This window comes from Eleutherodactylus coqui, chromosome 2 (assembly GCF_035609145.1).
Source record: "Eleutherodactylus coqui strain aEleCoq1 chromosome 2, aEleCoq1.hap1, whole genome shotgun sequence".
NCBI lineage: Eukaryota > Metazoa > Chordata > Amphibia > Anura > Eleutherodactylidae > Eleutherodactylus > Eleutherodactylus coqui.
Window position 1 is genome coordinate 282,477,587 of NC_089838.1, and position 23,662 is coordinate 282,501,248.

At 44.3% G+C, this 23,662-nt stretch overlaps 1 protein-coding gene across 1 annotated transcript; it reads left to right on the top strand.

Moving 5' to 3' along the window:
• The first annotated feature begins 1,576 nt into the window (after positions 1-1,576).
• Positions 1,577-23,042, top strand: LOC136612611 (fumarylacetoacetate hydrolase domain-containing protein 2-like). Its single transcript, XM_066593080.1, has 8 exons — positions 1,577-1,663; positions 4,050-4,313; positions 6,143-6,359; positions 8,751-8,810; positions 11,679-11,838; positions 16,552-16,660; positions 17,731-17,818; positions 22,751-23,042. The coding sequence occupies exons 2-8, from the start codon at positions 4,054-4,056 to the stop codon at positions 22,811-22,813; spliced, it is 957 nt and encodes a 318-aa protein (XP_066449177.1). The 5' UTR covers positions 1,577-1,663; positions 4,050-4,053; the 3' UTR covers positions 22,814-23,042.
• Positions 23,043-23,662: the final 620 nt, after the last annotated feature.

Below are 23,662 nucleotides of genomic sequence, written 5' to 3' on the forward strand. Positions count from 1 at the left end.
CCCCATAGATTTCTACGGGGACTTTGGGTGTGAAAATGTGCAGGAAAGTAGAGTATGCTGTGTTTTTTTTTTTTTGTGCAACCAAAATGAGCAGGAAAAATATGCGTATGTAAAATACATAGAGAATAGAACACATTAATTTCACATTTGCACACCCAAAGTCCCTATAGTAGTTAATGGGAATGCGTAAATGTGGGCACAATATGCTAGGAGGTATGTGAAACACTGGAAATTTGCGTAGGAACTTAGACTAAATAGCCATTTAAATCGGTGCATCTTTGTTTGCCCCGTGCAAGTGAACATGTCTTGTGGGCGCAAAAAGTACAGTAAAATACATTGATACTGCGCGCAAATAAGTATTATTAATTCCGTAAATATGCGGTGCTCAGGCGTGTGCAAAGACACGTATGCTTGTGTAAAGGGGGATTTAGGGACGTCTTGCGGAATTGTTGTCGACGTTTCCAACATACCGGAGATGTATTTCTGCAGTTGAAGTCAGCAGAAAAAAAGATGGAAGACGTTCCACAAGACATTCTGCAGTAAAAAAAATGGTACAAAATCCACAATTGTGCTGCGCCCTTCAGCCCTAATTCCACTATTTTTTCAAGTAATGCTAATTTCACATTGGCGAGTGCAATACCGGCTCCAAAACTCGGAATGATATCACGCTCGCCAACGTGATTTCACCGCGGATGCAAGGCGTTTTTTGTATTGAAACCGCCTCACATCACTTCGGGGAAGTAGTGATCCTCAGCCACGCCAAAAGGATGGCAGAGTGTCTCCCATTGTTTCCAATGGTAAACCTCGCATCGCCCTCGTGTGCACCTAGCACGCGGTGTGACGCTGCCCAGGGCCCCATTGGGAACAATGGGCGATGCGACGGCACGCCCAAAGATAGGACTTGACGCAATTTCTTTTGCAGTGTGATATGAGGAAAAATCATATTTTTGTGAGATTTGTGAATCTCACTCATGTGAAGGCGGCCTAAAATGAAGGAGACCTTGACAGAAATCTGATGGGTTCCATGATAGTCAGTGGGGTCCTTCATGAGACAGGTTCGTCCCCAGAATGTAGGTGTAAACAGAAGCTAAAAACATGGTAACATGGAAGACAGTGTCGCCAAGCGTGTACGTGTATCAACAGGGCTTCGAGAAAAGGTACGCAAATAAGTGCCATTAGCAGTAATTACAGACATGGTGACTAGGCCTCATTCATCAAAAGTGTCTGTTGCCCATAGCAACCAGTCAGAACTCAGCTTTAATTTCTAGAACTGCTCTGGAAAAATGAAAGCGGCGCTGTGATTGGTTGCTATGGGCAACAAAGGTAGTTTTAGTTTTTCTTTTACATAGTTTTGATGTCACCTTCCGTGTGCAGAGTCCTCACCCCATTACTGAACCCACATAACACACAGTACGGGGTTTCTACCATAAACCTGAGTGAACTGTCACCGAGCTCCCGGGATGCACTGACGGCACTCCGCCAGCTCATAATAACTCATTTAGCCGACTTATCAAACATGTAGCAATGTCCTTTGTAAATAAAGCTTGTTGAAGCATCTCTGGCGCGCAGTGCACGCCGGGAAGTGTAGTTCTCCGCCTGACAGGTGACTGAGCGCCGCTTTCCTCACGCTGGGTCTCGTCTCGCGCTGTCGCCTTGGAAACAGGTCTGTGGCTGTTGTGTGTGACGTGTTAGTTGTAGCCACTTGTAGAGTGTCTCGTCTCCTCCTGCCGGCTGATGGCTGCCATGTCCTCTGCAGTCCAGTCTCTAGGGGAGAGAAGGCCTCCATGTCCCACAGGCTGTCATGAAGAAGGACCGTGCAGCCAGCTGTCCATAGAACACAATGGCTGCCGCCTGCTCCTTAACCCCATAACCAGCAGTGGTTTAGTCCTAAATGACACTTTTTAGTGATTTTGCGCACCTGGTGGTTTAACGGACATAACCTTTTTAAATTAATTTGTTGGGCTGCCAAAATAACTTTTCTGTAGCTTTTTTTGTGACGAATAGAACTAAAAAATACCCTTTAACCCCCTAATTCCCCCAATAAATGATGTACAGTTATATAATGGAGGTTCAGGTTTGTATGGAGTTTTCTTACAGCCCACACCCACCTGCAGCAGCTGGGATCAGCGCTCCAGCCAATTGCAGCTGTTAACCCTTTAAATGCCATTGTATGTTCTGACAGCGGCGTTTAAAAATGGACGCCTGCACACAGCAGAGCCAGATCCTGCATGCTGGAGTTGGCAGCGGCGTCTGCTTTTTACCTGTCTTTTCCCGTCTTCATCTGTCTACGGATAGACCCAGCAGTTGGCCATCGGACATACGCAGTACAGATTCTTTTTTCACATTTTTTTCCCCGCGCCGTTGCTAGATGATGATGTAGAATCTGCAACCTGTCTTTAATGTTAATTGCAAATGAGTTGCGGGTCAGGCAACTTCCATTGACTTCAATGGAAGTGGTCCGCGCAAAAATGGAGCATGCTGCGATTTTTCCTCTGCTTGTGAAAACCACAATTGGTTTCCACAAGTGTGCATGAAAAAGCGTTTTTTCATAGCATGCTATGGACGGTATTTGCTGCGCTGCGGATGCCCGCCGTGGATTCCGCAAAAAAATCCGCCCGTGTCCATGCAGCCAAAGTAACGCTTTATTTACCCACACACAATGAACGTATAATGCCAGAATAGCGCTTTTTTGGTGAACCCATCTCCAAGAAAAAGTGTAATTAAAAGCTATCAAAAAGTCATATGTACTTCACAATGATAACGATGAAAAACTAGGAGATCCTGCCAAAAGCCCTCACAACTATGTCAGCAGAAAATGTAAAAAGTTAGTGTTCAGAAGATGGCGGCAACAAGGGATTAAGTCCTTTAAGGGATTAACACTTTCCAATCCAATTTGTATCTTGGTTTTCCTAGGGGGCTTAATCTTTTTCTGCCGTTATACAATGGCGCTATCTGCTGGCTAAAGCCAGTACTGCATGAGGTGACACGTTGGATAAGCTCCGACAGCAGAGATGCTGGCAATATACAGTAAGAGAACCCCGACGGACGTCTTCAAACATCGGAGCTGTACAGCCTTAAATCATAATGTCTTCAGAGGTCAGACAGTGGATTGGAAAGGGTTAATAGAGAAATAACTTTTTTTTTTTTAGGCATAAAAAAAAATTAAATATTTTTTAAAGTTTTTTTTTTTTTTTTCCGGCCTACTATATTAATGACCTCTACTCATGCTGGTTAATTAGTATCAGGTCAGTGGGGGTCCGCCGCTCGGGATTCCCACCAAATAAGCTGTGTGAAGTGGCTGCGGCATACCAGGCTCAGCAGTCAGAGCCCATTCACACGGGCGTATTTCCCATCTATGTGCTGTCCATGTATTTCACTGCCCACACAGGGACCTATTCTAGCTGATGAGCCTATTCACACAGGTCTCCTTACACACAGACGGATGGTCCATATGAAAAAACAAATGACCGCAGAATTAGACTCTTTTTATTCGGCGTGGGGTTTTCCGCCCCAAGTGAATGACATTTGTTAATATCTCATCCGTATAGAATGCTTTGGGAAAGTCTTCAGACCCTTTCACTTTTTTACATTTTGTTATGTTGTGGCCCTGTGCAAATTACAAAAAGCAAGCATGTTTTTCCATCATTCTGCACTCTATACCCCATAATGACAAAGCGCTAACATAATGCTAGAAATCATGTAATTACATGGTTTTAAATGAAAAACTACCATTTTGCATTGACATAAGATACTCAGTTGAAGCACCCTTGACAGCGATTACAGCCGCCGGTCTTCTTGGGTCTGATGCCACAAGGTTTGCACACCTGGATTTGCAGATTTGTCTACAGAATCTCTCAAACTCTGGCAGGTTGGATGGGGGTCGTCTGTAGACGTCACTTTCAGGTGTCTCCAGAGATGTCTAATTGGGTTCACAAGTATGCAGGTGATTCACAGTATGAGGAGCCTCTAATCGAACTAGTATCTACAGCACAAGTGAATGTTTGTGGAACCTTCCCATCTTAACATAAGAAATCTCTCTTTCTTGAAAGGTTGATGTTGGGGTCTCTCCGAGGTCTCCTGCGAGCCGTCCAGCACAACGCTCTCCACTTGTTGCCCCAGAGAGGCTTTTCTCGCTTTCCTGCACCGAGAATGCGGCTAATTCAGTTTCAGAGCTCAACGTCTGCAGGCCGGAGGATCGGATTAGAGCTGGATGGAGAAAGAGTCATCGACCTCAATGCCTTTGATTCATCCCTTCCATGTGGGATGAGAGAATTCCTAGAAGGTGGTGATGCCGCGCTGCAGATAGCCAAGAGGTACAGACCAGGAACGTCTGGGAATATACAGTATAATAAAGTGATGTATGGATTGAAGGGCCACTCAGGTGAAATTCTTCTTTCATTCATTATGTAGCTAGCTCCCCAGTATATATGTCAGCTACAATTACCTTGGTATTTATTCATTTCTTGGGATTTCTTCTCCTAGGTGATCATGTGATCTTAGTTCTGACCATCTCAGAATTACTGTACTTGGGTTTATATGTTCTCAGATTAGTCAGTTTTTCAGTAAACATAGTTCCTGTGTGATGGACCCTACCACATAAGCTCTTCAGAGGGGGAAACACTCCTATCGGTTACTGATAATGATTGTCACAGGTGCTTCTGTCGCAGCTCGCCTGCTCTTGCAGCCATACTCTTGCTTCTTCTTCTGCTCACTCTCTGAATTCTGCCCATAGGGCTTGTGCATGCTTCCACCCTGTCTCTTAAAGGGCCAGTGCACACTCCCATAAGGTGTATGCCTAAGCAATTGGTCTCATACTGTGACAAAACCCCTGGTTTTGTTTGTTCTGGTTTTGACCTTTGCGTGATTTTGACTATCCTCGCTTCTGTGCTTCTGGACCTTGGCCCTGTACTCTGGACTTTCTTGTTGCCTACTCCCTGCCCTGACCCTCATCTTGGACCTCGTTTCACCTGTAATGCCATCTCTGACTGCAGCCTGTTTTTTCCACTACCATCAGGTATTGTGCCTCGGCAAGAGCAGCTTCAGCTGCCAAATAACTGGGACTATCTCTGTGTGTGTAACCACTTTGAGATCCTACAGTATCCCACTTGGAGGGTTAAGCATGAAAACTGGGCTTCCCCAGGTACTGCCACCTCACATAGCCCACAGCCAAACCGGTGTGTTGCAAAGCAGATCCACATCTGCCTTGCTGACAACGATCACACAGTTATAACAGAGGAGATCACAGCTCATCCTCCTAACTGTATACTTATGGTCTGCAGTTTATTTAGATGAATATAAAATACAGTAATAGCACTGTCCTCCCTGCAGGCAGAGATAGTACATGCTGTAGCTGCTCATGTGATGATGTGCTGATTCATCATGGGGTTAATAGCACAGGATAGTGAAGGAGAAAGTAGGGACATATCTCTACATCAAGAAGGTGCTGGTAGGCATCAGACAGGAGACTGCAATATAGAGAGGAGAGCTCCAGAGTGTGAAAAATGAAAAAATGTGTTTTTTTACTAGAGTTGCCGTTTAAGCTATATTAAAGCATACCTGAGTTTTCGGCAAATTTTCTAAAATATAACAGGTTCTTCTTACCCACTCATTTGCTGTCTGTAAGTTCTGATTTTCAGGTGATCTTCCCCAATTTTTTGTTGTCCTGCTGTTTTCAATTCGCATGGGACATGTAGCAACCCTTATATACTGCCAGTAGTTCACTGTCCTGCACTTCCTTGCCCTGACTTCCCATGCTGCATTGCACAGTCTGTGGTCCAGTCAGCAAGGGGTAGTATCTGAATGCCTGCCCCTACTTTTCTCTCCTAGGGTAATTCAGGCATTCTGGCCAAATAGTGAGTAAGCCCAATATAATGTGTATACATACATGATAGGCAGAGGATAAATAAGGGATAACTCTTTATCTTGGCACAACCCCTTTAAAGGATCTCCTGCTAATGGCTTGGCACGAGATACCACCCGCCACCTTCAGAGATCTTGTGGAGTCCATGTCTCACTAAGTCACTGGTGTTTTCTTGGCACAAGGGGACTTACACAATACTAGGCAGGTGGATATAATGTTATGACTGATCGGTATATTGCTGAAAGTCCTCCTTTCTTCCTGACGTTCTTCATTGCCTTCCAGGGCCCTGGATTCTGGTCAGCACATCCTGAGCCGCTCTCAGCTCTCCATTTTGGCTCCCATCACCAACCCTGAGAAGGTTATTTGCATTGGGATGAACTATGTGGATCACTGCCAGGAGCAAAATGTTCCTGTGCCAAAAGAACCCATCATCTTCAGCAAGTTCCCCAGCACCATCGTTGGTCCATATGACTCCATTGTCCTTCCTGCAGAAAGTCAGGTGCCCGTGGCGATGTAGAAAGTGGGAGCAGCGATAGACGGGGGTTACCAGCAGATAGTTAATATACTGTCTACCAACCATGGTGAAATAGTAGAGTTACCAGAACTGTAGAACTTCTATTGACCTCATATAACCGGGAGCGTACCTCATGGTGATAAAAACGTACAGAAAAATATGGCTGCTTTCTTACCTAAACAGCGCCCCTTCTGTCCACAGGAAGGCATTGGTTTTGCAGTTTTGCCTCACTTAATTTACTTTGGAATTGATACCAGACATAACACATGGACGGGTGTAGTGCTATGATTGGAAGGAAGCAGCTTCGAATTCTGCACAACTTCTTTAAGATTCCCTCGTATTCTTATCAGGCTGCAGTGTGTGCAACATCTCTGACAACTAGAGGTAGAAATAACGTAAAAGGTGCGCTTCACATTAACAGTAGCCAGTGGTGCCACGTGCACCTGCTATTTCAGACTTCCAATGAAAATGTACTCTAACATATCAAAAGTGATGGGACAGGAACTAATATCATATAGGACTTCCTCTAGTCCAGCAAATGGCATCAATTCCACAAGTGGACAAAAGACGTCTGGAGGAATATTGAGCCTTGCCATCTGGATAGTCACCCACAGGTCTGTGGTATTCATTGGTGCAGGATCTTGGGTGCTAATAGACCTCTTCACCACACCGCATAATTGTTTGATTGGGCTCATGTCAAGTGAACGTACATTTACAGGAACTCTCCAGAACTTAGCGGCAGCGGGTAATAACTTGTTATGGAGGAGCAGTGGACACAGTCCATGCCATAATAACACACCCCACACCAGCCTGCATAGTGCCTTGTTGACAACTGGGGTCCATCGCTTCGTGGGGTCTACGCCACACACAAACCCTACCATCAGCTTGAAACAATTGGTATTGTAATTCATCGGACCACATGTTGCCTGTCTTCTAGGGTCAAGTTAGCAACCTCATGAGCCCAGATGACGCGCTGTGTTTGGGGTCATGGTGCTAACAAAGGCACTCTGGTGGGTCTTCTGCTCCCCTATCCCATGGAAGCTAAAGAATGCTGTGCTGACTTTTGGGATTAGCGTGCGAAGCCTGCTGCATTGAATATGCTTTCTGTTGGAGTCGCAATCGTTAACCTCCTAATAACATAAGATGAACAGTTTCGTTATAAAACAAGGTTGCTCAGAATGGCTTAAAGGGGTTGTCCCGCGCCGAAACGGGTTTTTTTTTTTTTCAACCCCCCCCCCCCCCGTTCGGCGCGAGACAACCCCGATGCAGGGAAGTAAAGAAAGTTTACCGGAGCGCTTACCTTAATCCCCGCGCTCCGGTGACTTCAATACTTACCGCTGAAGATGGCCGCCGGGATCCTCTGTCTTCGTGGACCGCAGCTCTTCTGTGCGGTCCACTGCCGATTCCAGCCTCCTGATTGGCTGGAATCGGCACGTGACGGGGCGGAGCTACACGGAGCCGCTCTCTGGCACGAGCGGCTCCATAGAAGACTGCTGAAGACCCGGACTGCGCAAGCGCGGCTAATTTGGCCATCGGAGGCCAAAAATTAGTCGGCACCATGGAGACGAGGACGCTAGCAACGGAGCAGGTAAGTAAAAAACTTTTTATAACTTCTGTATGGCTCATAATTAATGCACAATGTATATTACAAAGTGCATTATTATGGCCATACAGAAGTGTATAGACCCACTTGCTGCCTCGGGACAACCCCTTTAATTACATTTTTTTTTTCCCCATTTCACTCGACTTTTTAATTTTTGAAGGTTTTTCAGTACATTACATTGTGTATTACATAGTACCATTGACAAATCTAGCTCGCCTCCCAACACGCCCTCCGATAGCTACGTCACTAGATGAATAAAAGTTATGATTTTAAAAGTAGGGAGGAAAAAAATATGAAAAAAAGGGCTGCGTCCATAAGGGATCAGGCAATTAGCGCAGTGGGTTGTAATGCCTTCTATGACATTTTCCCGGTACAGACATGACACTGTGACTCGAGGAATGTTAAATGCTGCACAACTTCGGAAATGGAATGTCCCATCCATCTGGCGCCCACTTTCATGCCTCGTTCGAACTCCAATAATTTACATTACCTCGCCATGAACACGCTGGCCAGGGTTCAACCTCATTCACAGAATAACAGATCACGACATATGCAGCTGTGGGCGTTCCAAGCTGTCACCTGAGCCACTTCATAATCAATTTACGTACTGCTATCCCATGACTTTTGGCATGTCAGTGTATAATGACCTATGAGCTATCTTGCGTCATGTACGCCACTACAGGTTTGATCAACTAGATGGCACTATTACATTGCTTATAATTTGATGTGTGCCTTTTGTTCTGTAACTCTGATGCTCTCCTTCTGTTTTGTAGGAAGTGGATTGGGAAGTTGAACTGGCTTTTGTCATAGGAAAAAAAGGCAAAAACATCAAGGTAAAAATGAGAGATTAATGTCTGATCAATCTAATGAAATGTAAAATTCAAGCAGAATTGTAAATTATGATGATGCTCAAAATAAGACCTGACTCATACTTAGTATGTATCTACACATTGCTGCTCGCACACCGCCTTTGATGCTGGGGCTACATGATGACTTTGGCCCCTACTGGGGATCACAGTACAGTCCTGCCATATCGCAGTCTAATTGATGGCATTGTGATCACCTTGTGACTTGCACGTAGCCGTGATGAATCCATCATTTATTGACTGCTTGCAATATTCTGCCTGCAGCAACGTGATTATCACAACATGACTGCATTGACATCTATTAGATTGTGAGGTCGCGGGGCTACACTATAATCTTTGGCTGGGTGACTTATGTCACGGCTAAAGTCACTGTGTGGCATTACCCTTAAAGGGGTTGTACCGTAATTGCAAGTTATTCCCTATCTCAGCAGTGAGACCCCCACCAATCTGCAAGTTATTCCGTACCCTGTGGATAAGGGATAACTTGCAATTGTGGTACAACCCCTTTAAAGCTGATATGTAACAGACAAGTTTTTTTACACTATTTTTTTTGTTGTTTTCTTACACTCTTTATGTCCCTAAAGGGAACTTGAACCATAGCAGCTATGATCTCTATGATAAGGCATTGCAGGACTCCTGTTCTGCAATGTCTTATTGCTTGTAATAGCGATCATAGGCAAAGGCAAGCCAGGATGCCTGTATCTGGCATCCTGTTGGCATGGCAACCCATCGGCACTCCGCAATTACATCACGGGTGTTTGATGACGGCACAGAGGGAGCACTCCTCTTCCCCCCCCCCTCTGTGAACCCTTTACATACCGCACTCTACATAGATCATGGCATGTAGGGGGTTAGCAGTGGGGGACGCTGTCCCCATTTATCCCTGCTGTTTATCCCTATCAGTAATAGGCTTTCACTACATGATGGCGCAGGCTCACTTCTGATCCCGCGCCATCCATATGACGTAAGGTTACATTCTGTCGCGTTAAGTACCACACTGCCATGACGTAACCTTACGTCCTGTTGCGTTAAGGGGTTAAAGGGATCCCATCACCGGATTCATAGTGTCTGAATCACAGGCATGAACTCAGCACCAATGTCTGAAATGCTCCAGCATTTCAGTATATACTTCTTTTGAAGATGGAGCTCCAAGTCACACAGGCAGCGTAGCAGTGGCATCTGCCCGCCCAGATCGTGTAGAGTGACAGCTGTGTCCCCTTTAGTAGTCTGACTGCATCTGCTGACAAGTTTCCCTTAACCTTCCCCTAACCTAAGTTTAGATCCTGGCTGGGTAGGTTCCCGTCAATGGAAGTCAACTTGCTTCATATGTATGGCGCAGGCCCAGAAGCTGAGCCCGCGCTATCTGCAGTGGTAGACAGCTGTGACTAACAGCCGACTTCCCACTGCAACAGTGGAGATTGGTGAGAACATCGGTCTCCACTGTTTATCTCTTAAATGCCGCGTTCAGTGTTGATTGCATCATGCAAAGGGTTCACAGAGGGAAGGTGTTCGCTCAGTGATGTTATTGGCCCTCCGCCATGTGATTGCAGAGGGTCAATGGGTTGCAATAGCAACCATATGCCAGGCAATGGAGTCTGAATCTGCCATGGCCTATGATCGCCATCAGAAGCGTTAATGCATTGCAGTACAGAAGTACTGCAATGTGTTATCAAATCGATCACAGCGTGGCCAGTAGAGATGAGCGAACCTACTCGTTTAGGGCGATTTTGAACTCGAGCACCGCTTTTTCTGAGTAACTGACTATTCGGACAAAAAGATTCGGGGGGCGGGGGGTAGCAGTGGGGAACAGGGGGGAGCTCGCGCTCCCCCCGCTCCCCTCTGCAACCGAATCTTTTCGTCCGAGTAGTCAGTTACTCAGAAAAAGCGGTGCTCGAGTGCAAAATCACCCTAAACGAGTAGGTTCGCTCATCTCTACTTGCAAGTTCAAAAAATGTAAATAAACATTAAATTAAAAATGGTTAAAAAAAACATGTAAAAAATAATTTTGCACAATTTTTCCCTCTTGGTTTTAAAAAACAAAACCCCTTTTTGTATCGTTGCGTCTGTAAGGACCCGTACATTAAATTTAACATACTTCTTATACTATATGGCAAAAACTATAGAAAAAAATTTACAAAACTGAGCTAAAATGCTTTTTTTGTTCATTGTGTCTCTCCAATAAGTAATAATAGTGATCAAAAAAGCCATATATACTTCAAAATGGCACAGTAAAAACTAGAGCTAGTCAAAACTAGAGTGCGCTATTAATAGAGAAATAAATATTATGGGACTTTGAATGCAGCAATGCAAAAAAAAAATTATAAAAAAAGCGGTTTTATTGTGCAAAAGTGGAAAATGTTAGTATTGTCATAATCGTACTAACACGCAAAAAAAATGTATCAAGTAATTTATGTTGCAAGATGTAACACCCCACCACCACCACCACCACCAAAAAACAATGGCAGAATTATGTTGTTTTTTTTTCTCCCTATCCATCAAAAAAATGTAATAAAAGTTATACAGTATATTATATATACATCAAAAATTGTATAATTAAAAACTACAGCTCGCCCCGCAAAATACGAGTCCTCCTATGACCATTGTCACGGGAAAAAAAAGTTATGGCTTATGAAAGTGGAGATGAAAATCCCCCCAAAATCATTGTGTCCCTATGACCAAAATAGGTCACGTCACTAAGGGGTTAATGTCGTTTGGTAGGGAGACACCAGTAAAGTCCCTCATAGCCCTGCTGTGTTTTCAGCATGTAATGTGCAGGTCTGTCCTGTCGGTGTAGTACATGTGTGATGATGTAACGCCCTTCTATCGTGTACGCAGGTGGAGGACGCTATGGAGCACGTGGCTGGATATACTGTGGCTCATGACGTTAGCGCTCGTGACTGGCAGACAAGGAATGGCAAGCAGTGGCTGCTGAGCAAAACATTTGACACTTTTTGTCCGTTGGGTCCAGCACTTGTTACAAAAGACTCTATTTCAGGTACTACATAGTGTCGTTATTTTATGAAAAAATGTATTGTTTACCCCATTTTGATTAACCACTTAACGCCCAAGCTAGGTTTGGTCTTTCTTACATAGCCTCATTCTCCAGATCTGATATGTGACTTTACTTGGATTCTTTTAAGTTATCCAAGGGATTCTGCGATTATTTTTTATGACACATTGTACTTTTATGTTTGTTGTAATTTTTGGTTGCTATGTTTTAAATGTATGTATAAAAACATAAATGATAGTGATCATGGGAGACTTTAACTACACAGACATTTGCTGGAAATCTCTCTCCGGCAAAAGTTATGGTCCAACAAATTCTTATCCTCTTTTCCTGACAACGTTATCATCCAAAAGGAAAAAGAGCAGATCCCCGTGTTTTCTATCTTGGACCTAATTCTTATCAACAGGGAGGAAATGGTTGAGGAAGTACGGGTGGCTGGGACCCTAGGAGGCAGTGATCAGGCTAGCCTTGAATTTTGCATACTAAGAGGAGGAAGACCTGAGAAGACTCAGACTTCAAGATTGGCTTTCAGAAAGGCAAATTATAATGTACCCAGAAAGAGGATAGGAAGGATCCAATGGATGAATGTTTTTTAAGACACGAAGGATGGGAAATGTTGCAAATTGTTAGCAACTTATTAAAGAAGGAAGAATAGGAAGCATTTAAGGAGACGAAGATGGATGAGCACAGAACTTAAACACATGGTAATAAGTAAAAAAGAAATATTTATCAAATGGAAATGGAGCGGCATATCTAAGGAAGAATATAATGCAGTCTGCAGAAACTGTAGGACAAGTGTAAAAATAGCTAAAGCTGATAATGAATTGAGGCTTGCAACAGAGGCCAAAAGCAATAAATAAGGATTTGGGGGTATGTCAAAAGGAAAGTCAAGGGTGCTATAGGATGTTTACAGGATAAAAATGGTGAATTGGTCAAAGATGAAGTTGAGAAGGCCGAACTTTTAAATTCCTATTTTGTATCTGTTTTCTCTCAGAAAGTAAAGGTAACATCAGCTGATTTTCCCTGTGCTATTGAAGGAATAAAATAATCCAAGCTATCTATAAGCAGAGATATGGTGAGGGAACACTTAGCTAACTTACATGGCTTCAAGTTTCCAGGTCCAGATGAATTACATTCTAGGATACTGAAGGAAGGACGACCGGAACCACTTGTTTAAAAATTCCTGGAGAAGTCCCAGAAGATTGGAGAAGGGCAAATGTTGTCCCTATCTTCAAAAAAAAAGGGAAGAAGGTGGATCCAGGAAACTACAGGCCTGTGAGCCTGACTTCTATACCGGATAAGATCTTTGAACAAATTATTAAACAGCATGTATGCAAGTACTTGGATGAGAATGGAGTAATTAACCAGAGCCAGCACGGGTTTGTAACAAACAAGTCATGCCAGAAAAGTTTCTTTCTATGACAGAATCATGGATTGGGTTAATCAGAGAAATGCAGTAGACATAGTAAATATTGACTTTAGTAAAGCATTGGACAAAGTATCTCATACCATCCATATTGAAAAAAATGATCAAATACGGAATCAAAAAGGCAACTGTTAGAGACGATAAGAGAAGAGGATTCAAAAAGATGTAGACAACCTAGAACAGTGGGCTGCGACTAGCAGAATGGTATTTAACAGGGAGAAATGCAAAGTCCTACATCTGAGCAAGAAAAATGATAAGAACACATACAGAATAGGAGGAATTGGGCTAAGCAGCAGCACATCTGAAAAAGACTTGGATATAATAAATCATAGACTCAACATGAGTCAACAATGTGAGACAGCAGCAAAAAAAGCAAACACAATTCTGGGATATATTAAGAGAAGCCTAGAGTTTAGATCACATTAGTAATTATCCCCCTCTACTCTTCCTTGGTCAGACATCATCTGCAATACTGTGTCCAGTTCTGGGCAGCCTGATTTAGAAAAAGACCAACAAACTGGAGCAAGTTCAGAGAAGAGTTACCAAGATGGTGAGCGGTCTGCAAATCATGTCCTATGAGGAATGGTTAAAGGATCTGGGAATGTTTAGCTTGCAAAAAAGAAGACTGAGAGGAGACTTAATAGCTGTCTACAAATATCTTAAAGGGGTTGTCCCGCGCCGAAACGGGTTTTTTTTTTTTTCAACCCCCCCCCCGTTCGGCGCGAGACAACCCCGATGCAGGGAGGTAAAGAAAGCTCACCGGAGCGCTTACCTGAATCCCCGCGCTCCGGTGACTTCTCTACTCACCGCTGAAGATGGCCTCTTCCTCCGTGGACCGCAGCTCTTCTGTGCGGTCCACTGCCGATTCCAGCCTCCTGATTGGCTGGAATCGGCACGTGACGGGGCGGAGCTACACGGAGCTACACGGAGCCCCATAGAAGACTGCAGAAGACCCGGACTGCGCAAGCGCGGCTAATTTGGCCATCGGAGGGCGAAAATTAGTCGGCACCATGGAGACGAGGACGCCAGCAACGGAACAGGTAAGTATAAAACTTTTTATAACTTCTGCATGGCTCATAATTAATGCACAATGTACATTACAAAGTGCATTATTATGGCCATGCAGAAGTGTACAGACCCACTTGCTGCCTCGGGACAACCCCTTTAAGGGCTGCCACAGTGCAGAGGGATCAGCCCTATTCTCATTTGTACAAAAAAGACTAGAAGCAATTGGATGAAACAGAAAGGGAGGATACACAGACTAGATATGTTTTTGACAGTGATATTTGTGACAATGAGGGTGATCAATGAGTGGAACAGGTTGCCATGGAAGGTGGTGAGTTCTTCAATGGAAGTGTTCAAACAGAGGCTGGATAGACATCTGTCTGGGATTATGTAGTGAATTCTGCATTGAACAGGCGGTTGGACACCATGACCCTGAAGGTCCCTTCTAACTCTGTGATTCTATGAGCCATTGACACACTGCAGCATTGCATCTACTGATGGGGTCGCTTTGTGAAATTTGACCAAACACAACTGCGATGTGACACTCACAAACAATCTAAAACTATTGGATTTTTGGTTTCAAGTTGCTCGTGAGTTTGCCATCAGACTGTAATGCAAGTCACATGCAACTGCAATTTACATGCAACCAATTTGTGATCTGACTATTTTTACTGACAAATTGCAGCCATGAAACCGTTGCACGACAGAAAGTCACCAATAAGTTGCGCTTACTTTTAGGACCCAAAGTATAGAAATTCTAAAAAATTCACCTTTTATTTAATTATCCTTAAAATCTTATGTACAAACAAAGAATCCGATAGAAAGTAGGGGATACGTATATGTTATGTGTATTGTTTCATCACAGTTCGAGACCAGTACCGATCCTTGTTTGGATCTTATGTCTAACTAAAATCAGTAGGGGGATCCACTAGTTTAATACCGCAATCCCCACAGCTGATGGTGGTATACTTCTGATGACCCCTATTCAGCCATAGTTAGACATAACTCTCATAGTCCTTTATATATTTGATAGAGATTGTCATATAGTGTAATAAAGTAACCCTCTCAAATACCTTTCCATACGCGTTTCGCCCACAAGGTGGGCTCCTCAGGGGCTATGGTTACAACAGATATATTTTTTCGGGGTTAATTTAGTAGTCTATTATACACCACAAAGTAATGATAAAGATATGCTAGAGAGACTGTAATCCGATAATCAAGATGGATTATACGGATAATCGTGTACCGGGTACTATAGCGGTGTTGTACCCCACTGCGGAACCAGGTTGTTCTCTGGGTAATAGTCCCTATTATGAACTGATCGACAGATCATATGGTACTGTGTGGCCTGGGAATGTTGATAAAAGCCCGTGTACGGTAATCTCCCATAGGCTAATGCCTAGGACGGCACCAAAATAAACCAGTACTCTGGATATCTTCCCAGCCTTGCTAAACACTGTCTGCTAGAGTCCTTCAAGGGTGAGCTATAATGCACTTATTACCAGTAGATTCATTATCTAGCTCCTCCTATTCTATATGCTCAGAATGCAATCTAAGAGAGGATTCTGCATCCAGCAGAAATAGAAGATTCCCTCCCTATCTAGATCAACAATGGATCAGATATGCAACAGAGCACAACAAAAAAACAAACCGAGCGCCAGCATGACAGTCCTAGTGGTGGGCTGTCACCAATAAGTTGCACAGAGTCGCCATGTAACCCTAGCCTCACATTAAACCTTCTGCAGGTCCTGCTAATTAATATTATGGATACCAGGATTCTGCACTAGACATAACACAGTGGGGGAAATGTACTAATATTGGCATTCCCAACACTGGTCTTAGTATAATTTTCACCGATGCATGATGCCCCCCAAAAAATGAAGAGGTGCACTCTTATTCCACTATTAGGCGTGTCTTGGCACCTCTGTGGGCTTACATAGAATTGTACGCCAGGTCCAGCCTTGCGTACATTTTTTGCTTAATTTACCCTGGTTTCTGGCATAAACTATGCATGATGCTGTTGGTCTGGGGCGGCCACACCAACTCTTAACAAGCCGTGCCCACTCCTTTGGAAAGTAGTGAGGCTGGCACAAAAGCCAAAAAGTCACAAATTTTTGCGCAAATCCCCACTTTCACAAAAAGTACCAACTTTTTATGCGAGAAACTGGCATAAAATCTTTTAGAAATGTCCCTCCGTATATCGAATTTGCCTGGTGTATTCCATTTAATAATCGGTTCTGCATGATTAACCACGCTCCTCTCCTTCCCAGACCCCCATGGCCTTGGGATCCGTTGCCGTGTGAATGGGAAGCTGGTCCAGGACAGTAACACAAACCAGATGGTCTTCAGGACAGAAGCGCTCATCGCCTGGGTCTCCCAGTAAGGATTTACTGTGATATCATCTCTGCTGTAAACACTCCCATATGGCAGCTAATGCCTCCTCACCTCTGCCCTCTGTCCGTACATACAGAGTCCATAGATAGAGCGGACTCTATGGCGGACGTGGTATTTTGCATGTTCCCGCTCATGGTGTAGGAATCACAGCCTGGGAATAACCTAAATAATCCATTCCTCACATAATCTTATTCTACTGTGAGGACACAATGTATACACTGACATAGGAAGCTTTAAAGAAGCAGAGGGGGCTGTGACCTCACGGGCACATTTATAAATAGTGTGATACATGGAGCATGGGTCTAATATCCATAAAGCCTCGGCTCATTGTTTGTGCAGGTTTTAGCTTATCTCTATTAGGCCATTTTCACACGGCCAAGAAAATCGTGTGAGATCTGTGCTTTGCAAGACTCCTATATATCTCACACGAATATGAACCCATTCTTTAGGTGTGCCATTGCATTGCATATCCCATTGTTTTAAATGGGGCCTGTGGCAGCATTGCACCACATGCTAGGTGCACGCGGTGCGATGTGATAACGAGGTTTTCACATTGAAGACAATGGGAGAAACTCTGCAGTGGAGGATCGCGACTTCCCTGAAGTGATGCGAGGCGGATGGTTTTGATATAAAAACACCTTGTATCTGCGGGGAAAAAAATCGCATGTTGGCGAGCGTGATATCGGGCTGCAATTCAAAGACAATATCGTGCTTGCCCGTGTGACGTTAGCTTTACTGCTGCATGTATAATGTAAGTTCGGCATGTGTGCAGAAAAAGAATCTTCCAAATGTACACACTGAATGTACGGCCAAGACATACACAACTGCATGCCACTGACTAGCACTGCGAAAGGGAACTAAAAATGCAGTAAACTCCTGCAAGGGCTTTTTTCTATTGCTCTTGCCATTGTTTTGAAAAGCATAGTTGACTACACTTTTCTGATTTTTAGTGGAATTTGGTGATGGGGTTCTGCATGGATTCCCCAGCGCTAATGTGAACAAGCCCTTAGAGGTACATTTCTGCACCTTCTGACTTGGCTATGTATCTTTCTCAGATTTGTTACATTAAATCCAGGAGACATATTTCTTACTGGGACCCCCCCTGGAGTTGGTGTATTCAGGAAGCCACCGGTATTCCTTAGGGCTCATGTCCACGGGGAAAATCAGATCCGCTGCAGATTCTCCATGGAGAATCTGCAGCGGGTCCCTCCTGCCCCGCGGACATGAGCGCCGAAAATAGCAATTTAAAGCATTTACCTTTCCGGCGCGGGCGACGAAGATCAGCTGTTCCTCACGGCCGGATCTTCATTTTCGGCCGGCGGATGAATTCCTGACGCCGGCGGCACGTCGCCGGCACGTCGTCGACGTGCCGCGCGCATGCGCCGGGCACATCCGCCGAGCCGAACCAAGGGAGATGCGGCCGTGAGGAAGAGAAGAGCTTCGCGGTCCGCTGCGGGTGAGTAAATGCTTTAAATTCCTATTTTAGGTCTCCCGCGGATCCGGACGGCTTCCATAGGCTTCAATAGAAGCCCGCGGGAGCCGTCCCCGCGGGAGACCCGCATGAAAATGGAGCATGGTCCAGATTTTTTCATGCTCCATTTTTTTTAAAATCACTTTTATTGACGATCCGCGGGTATTTATGTACCCGCGGGTGGTCAATGCATCCCTATGGGATGCGGATCCGCATGCAGGAAATCCGCTGCGGATCCTAAATCCTATTTTCCCCGTGGACATGAGCCCTTAAGGTGAGAGACACAGATCCTAGAAGTGTAAAGCGTCCTCTTTGTCCTATCCGAATATGAAGGTCATTATGAACAATGCTATTGTAACTACCTTACGTTTCCCTATAACTAGTAACCATTGTAAGTGAACCCCGTGGAATTACCTGGATTTTTGCATTGATTACTAATAAAATGTGGTCCGATTATAAAATATAAGGGTGCTAGTATGGAAAATTCCTGAAAACCGGATTATTAGTAAGAGTAATTCCTATTTTTCTCCAATGATCCTCCATACCAGCAACCAGGAGTTAGGGCCGATATGGATTTTAGGATGGGACAATGACTTAGAGAAATTCCCTCCCCAAAAGCCAAGTAATGTCTAACTTATAATGTTTTAAATGCAACAACCTGTAGCAGTGCAGTACACAGAAGGGTCTATAGAGGGCCAGAGACAGGACTCCTGGTGCGAGGGTTAACCAAGGGGTGGAGCAGGAACCAGATAAAAGCCGGTTCCTGCCAAAGAGAAGGGAGAGAGAGACAGCTCAGTGGAGCTGGGAGGGCTGGTAGCCCAGGGTCTGGTGCAGACCAAGAAGGCCAGAGGTTGACAGGGTGACGCCCCTAACCTCAACACCTGAGAGAGGACCAGTGCAGCACAGGAAGGTGTTGCAGGCTGGTGGCCTGAAAAGGCAAGAGTCCAACAGGGGACGCCCCTGGCCTCCCACCCAAGTTGGGGTGCTTATGAACATGATGTGATGTGATATGCTGTGCTGTGCTGTGGAATAAATGCTGGTAGGAGCCAGACAGAGATACGGTAGTCTTGAGCCGTGTTTACCCGTGAGGGGCGCCATTTCTGGTATGAGAGGTCAGCAATCCCGAGGCAAGAGTACCCCCCTTGATACAAACCCAATGGACACCTTATAACTCTGGTTTATAGATATTTTAGATATTCTAGGGCTAAACTTTACTCCCAGGAGGAATCCTAATTTTTAATATTCAGTCTTAGTCTAGACTTTGCTTTTATAAAACGTCTCATCCACCTACGGTCAGCCAAAATAGAGTAGGAAATAAAAATACTTGGGTCTGATATGTTTACCCTTAGAGTTTTGGGTTGTAAACTTTTTTTTTTTTTTTTATTCAAAAACAGTAATATTTGGGAAGAAGAAAAGTCTGGAATTTTAGGCCCACACCAGGAGGAAAATGTCCAGACCTTAAGTTTTTTGCAGTGCCTTCTTTGTGGCTTTAAGTGTATAGCACACTGGGTCAGATGAGCCTTTTGATCTCAAGATGGCCCCTTGGGATCAAAGAGGGCATACCAACTCCTCTTTTACCATCTTGGAGCAATCAAAATTACTTTCACTGACTCCTGTCCCATTTTCTGTAGGATCCGAGGAATCAGAGGAAATTAGGGAGATGTGTAGGATGGATGGAAAGGTCAGTTTTCCCTCAGAATCAGCTAATAGTTTAGAAGTTTTTAGTTTAATTTGTTACAAGTAAATCCACCTCTGGAAGACCCTATATTTGAGTTTGCTGCTGAGACACCACTCTCGTGGATCCAGACGAATTCTGCTTAGGAAGTCTGCTTCCAATGAGTGTCTTTTAATAAATTATTTGCTTTTGCCCAAGAAAAAAATTTCTGCTGCGAGCCTTTGAAAGTCTACACAGCCTTGTTGCCCTTTAGTGTCTGATAAAGGCCACTGAAGTCATATTGACTGAAAAGCAGGAAAGTGCCACAGGGTTATTCTTCAGGTTGTAGGCTGCACATATCAGATTCTCTGAGGTCCGGCAGAGCTGCAGATCGTAACCCTGAGGGATTCTCTTAGGATTAGAGTCCCCACCCCAGATGAGACATAAACAAATAAAATGTTGGAAAAAGGATTTCTGCGTGTCACGATATTGCAGCAAAACGACACATCAATCCGGAAAAATAGGTACAGGGATGGCACTTACCGGACAGGAGGGGGGTATGGTGGACAATAGCCCCCTCCTAGAAGTGTCGACTCCAAGGAAGGTAAGAAATCACTAGTACCAGCGTGGATAGGTTCCATTTCTTTATTCTGATAAGTAACGCGTTTCGGTGCTCAAGTGCGGGCACCTTTCTCAAGCCAACAAGTATACAATCCAATACAAACACACACATATATATATATATATATATATATATATATAACAATACATTACTATTCTCCATGTTCGGGGGGGGGGGGGGGGGGGCAGGGATAGTGACGTCACCGTTGTGGTCATGTGACCTACTCGTGTATTGTGCGGCGCCATTATGGTTGCGGAGATAGCGACGTCACTGTTCTATGTCATTACGGCGTCACGTGACCTACCCATGCGGTGTGCGTCATTCCAGCATCCATTCTCAGTGGAACCCATACCGCGCTCCACTGTCAATGAAGTCATATTGTCTGTTAGAATCTTTAGATTACTTTTTTTTATCACATCATTTTAGCAAAATTAATTTTATCATAGCTAGGTCTTTGTAGTTTGAGGAAATTTCCTTTTGGTCTTTGACCAAGAACTGAGACTGAGTGCAGAACTCTGGCTCCCTAATCTGAATGGCTGGCACCTATTGCAATTACTCTAAAAAGGGGACCCATGGATTTAGTCACCTTTTTTGGACTCCTTTTTTTCAACTGCTCTAGACTTCTCTTTACTGTGGATGGACTCCTGTTCTTTTTGTCAAGCAAGAGCGAACCTTTGTCCCACACCAACAAGGTCATCTGCTGCATAGACCTTCAATGTGCTTGACTCCAAGGAACAGCTAGGATGCATGGTTCTCCGTAGGAACATTGCGTGCCTGATGGAGCACTTTCTCCTTTATGGATGGAAGAAACTTTCTGGATTATCAGATTTACTTATTCTGAGGTAAGGAGGAGGTCTGGAGAACAGGATCCATCTGAATACCCAAGACAGCTTTTTGAGGGGTGGGATTTGAATCTGACTTTTGATGGCTTGTTATCAACCCCAGATATTGAAGCCCTTAAGTGGCCCTGAGTATTCACCTCAGTGCTGGTCAATTTCAGTCTGCTCCTGGGTCTGCTATGAGAAGCACAACTTGTCTTTGGAGCTCAATTTCCCTGCTGCAGATCTATAGCAGATTTCACCCTTCCATTTGAGTTTAATTAAAAGGGCAAAATCTGCAACTAATCAGCAACGTGTGAACGCCCCCTTGCAGCCAGTCGGTATCATCAAAGATAAAATCCAAGTCTGGGGAAGCTTTACCCTCCTTCATAACTTCTGACTGAACTAAATCAACAGATTTTGAGATAACTTGAAGTTTAGGTTTCTTAGGAAGGGAATGAATAGAAGAAATCACATGTTGAGGAAAAAGAGACGGCATTTTTTGTCCAACTGTTCTTCTCATATCCGCCATTTAAAGACCGTTGTTCATCTGTCAGCACATTAGATGTACAAGGCTGACAAAATTGCTTCTTGTAGGAAGAAGGAAACGTTTGCTACCCAAGGCACATCTTGTTTTGTTTTTGCCTTCTGTGAAGGCTCCTTGTACCTATGAGGGAAAACTGCAAAACTCTCTGGTTTTACAGCCCATAAAAAACTGTATGCTATATGACTGAAACGTAACTTAGTTTTACACTTACTGGACCAGGGTATGAGGATTGCTCTGCAGCTTCCAGATAAGAGTCTGACTGGCTGTTCATGAATGTAAACCTGAAACTGCACAGCAACCCTATTAAATGGACTCACATACCTTTTTTAGGCACCCGATTCTGGAAGTTGAAAGATGCCATCTTCTTGTCTGGGCCCCCCAATGGTGCAGCAATAAGTCAGCAGCCAATGCACTTCTTAGCGCCTCCCTCGGTCTTAAAGCAGCATCCCACATTCTCCTGCATCACTTCACCCAGAAGTCCAAGCATGCATCAGAGCAACATCCAACTTAGACTTCTGATTGCGCACCAACGTGTCTGACCATGGCAGAAAAAGACATTCTGCGCCCAGGAGCTCCTGATGAATGGACCACCTCAGGTTCTGGAGACTAGGGAAGCCCTAGAGGGAACCTCAGCATAGAGCAGATCCTGGAAAGAATCCCGACAGTCAGGATTCCTCCATAACAGCAACCTCTTCCCTGTGCACCTAATAGAATGACACTGGTGAAGAATGAATGGGGATGGGGCTTTTAACCTCTTGTGTTTGCTTCCTGTCCTCATTAGGGCCAATGGGCCATCATTACTGATATGTGTTATGGAGGATGATTGAAGAACCATTGATTAATGTAAACATTGCTTGGGTGTAAACAAATTTCATACTGGGGTTCACACTAACCCAGCTCCTCCTGCACATTGTTACTTGTGCAGCGATTGACGTATTCACCATCTGTTGCTTTATTTTTCAGGCGGGAGATGTGGTTGAGTGTGAAATTGATGAGCTTGGAGTGATTAGTAAACCCGTGGTGTGAAGATGTGTACATTACAACGGATACTGCTGTGTACAACACGTAGGTTTAATGATGAGCAAATCACCTTGTACGGCGGCGAAGACGCATTCCTGCTCTGAAGCCAACAGAACGCCGCAGGAAGCAAATCTCTTCCATTAATCAGGAGTTTTTAAATCCATTGTAAACTAATCAACACGTTGTAACTTCCAGAACATTACTTGTAATAACAGCCAGACATGTTGTAGCAAAATAGTCCCTTTCTGCCACTGGTCGGTCCGGACGTCTCCTCGGCGTTCCTGCTGAATGTTACTCCTTACAGGACAAGTATTACTTTCTGTATATGAACTGCTGGATGAAGGTCGTCAGCTTCTTGCAGCTTTCCTCCAGAAGAAAGGTTTCTGAGAGGTGGAGGATGGATCCATGACCGCTCTGTGAGCACTCAAACACCTGCAAATACACCGTGCCGTTACCTTCTCAGCGGAGGACGGGTGACCAGCAGTGCGGTAGAATATGGTCAACACATAGCGGCAGATTTACTAATCATGTCTAATATTTACACAGTGTAGGGCAGGCAGTCTAAAGATGTGCCAGATTTATCACACCACCTCATGATGGCCTTCATGTACAAAGTGAGACATATGTCAGTATAGGGAGCAGGCTTGAAGAGCCTGCCATATACGTTGCAAGTAGCAGTCATCTTTGACTGATAATACCTGACTCCTAATAGCCAGCATCAGCAATATAACTTTAGTCCCAGGCATTTAACTATTTAGGATGGTGCTGTACACCATGATGCCACTGACTATGGCATTTAAATAGGCTGATAGAGAAAGGTGCACTTTGTGTTTTTCCCACGCTAAGGCAGCCTAG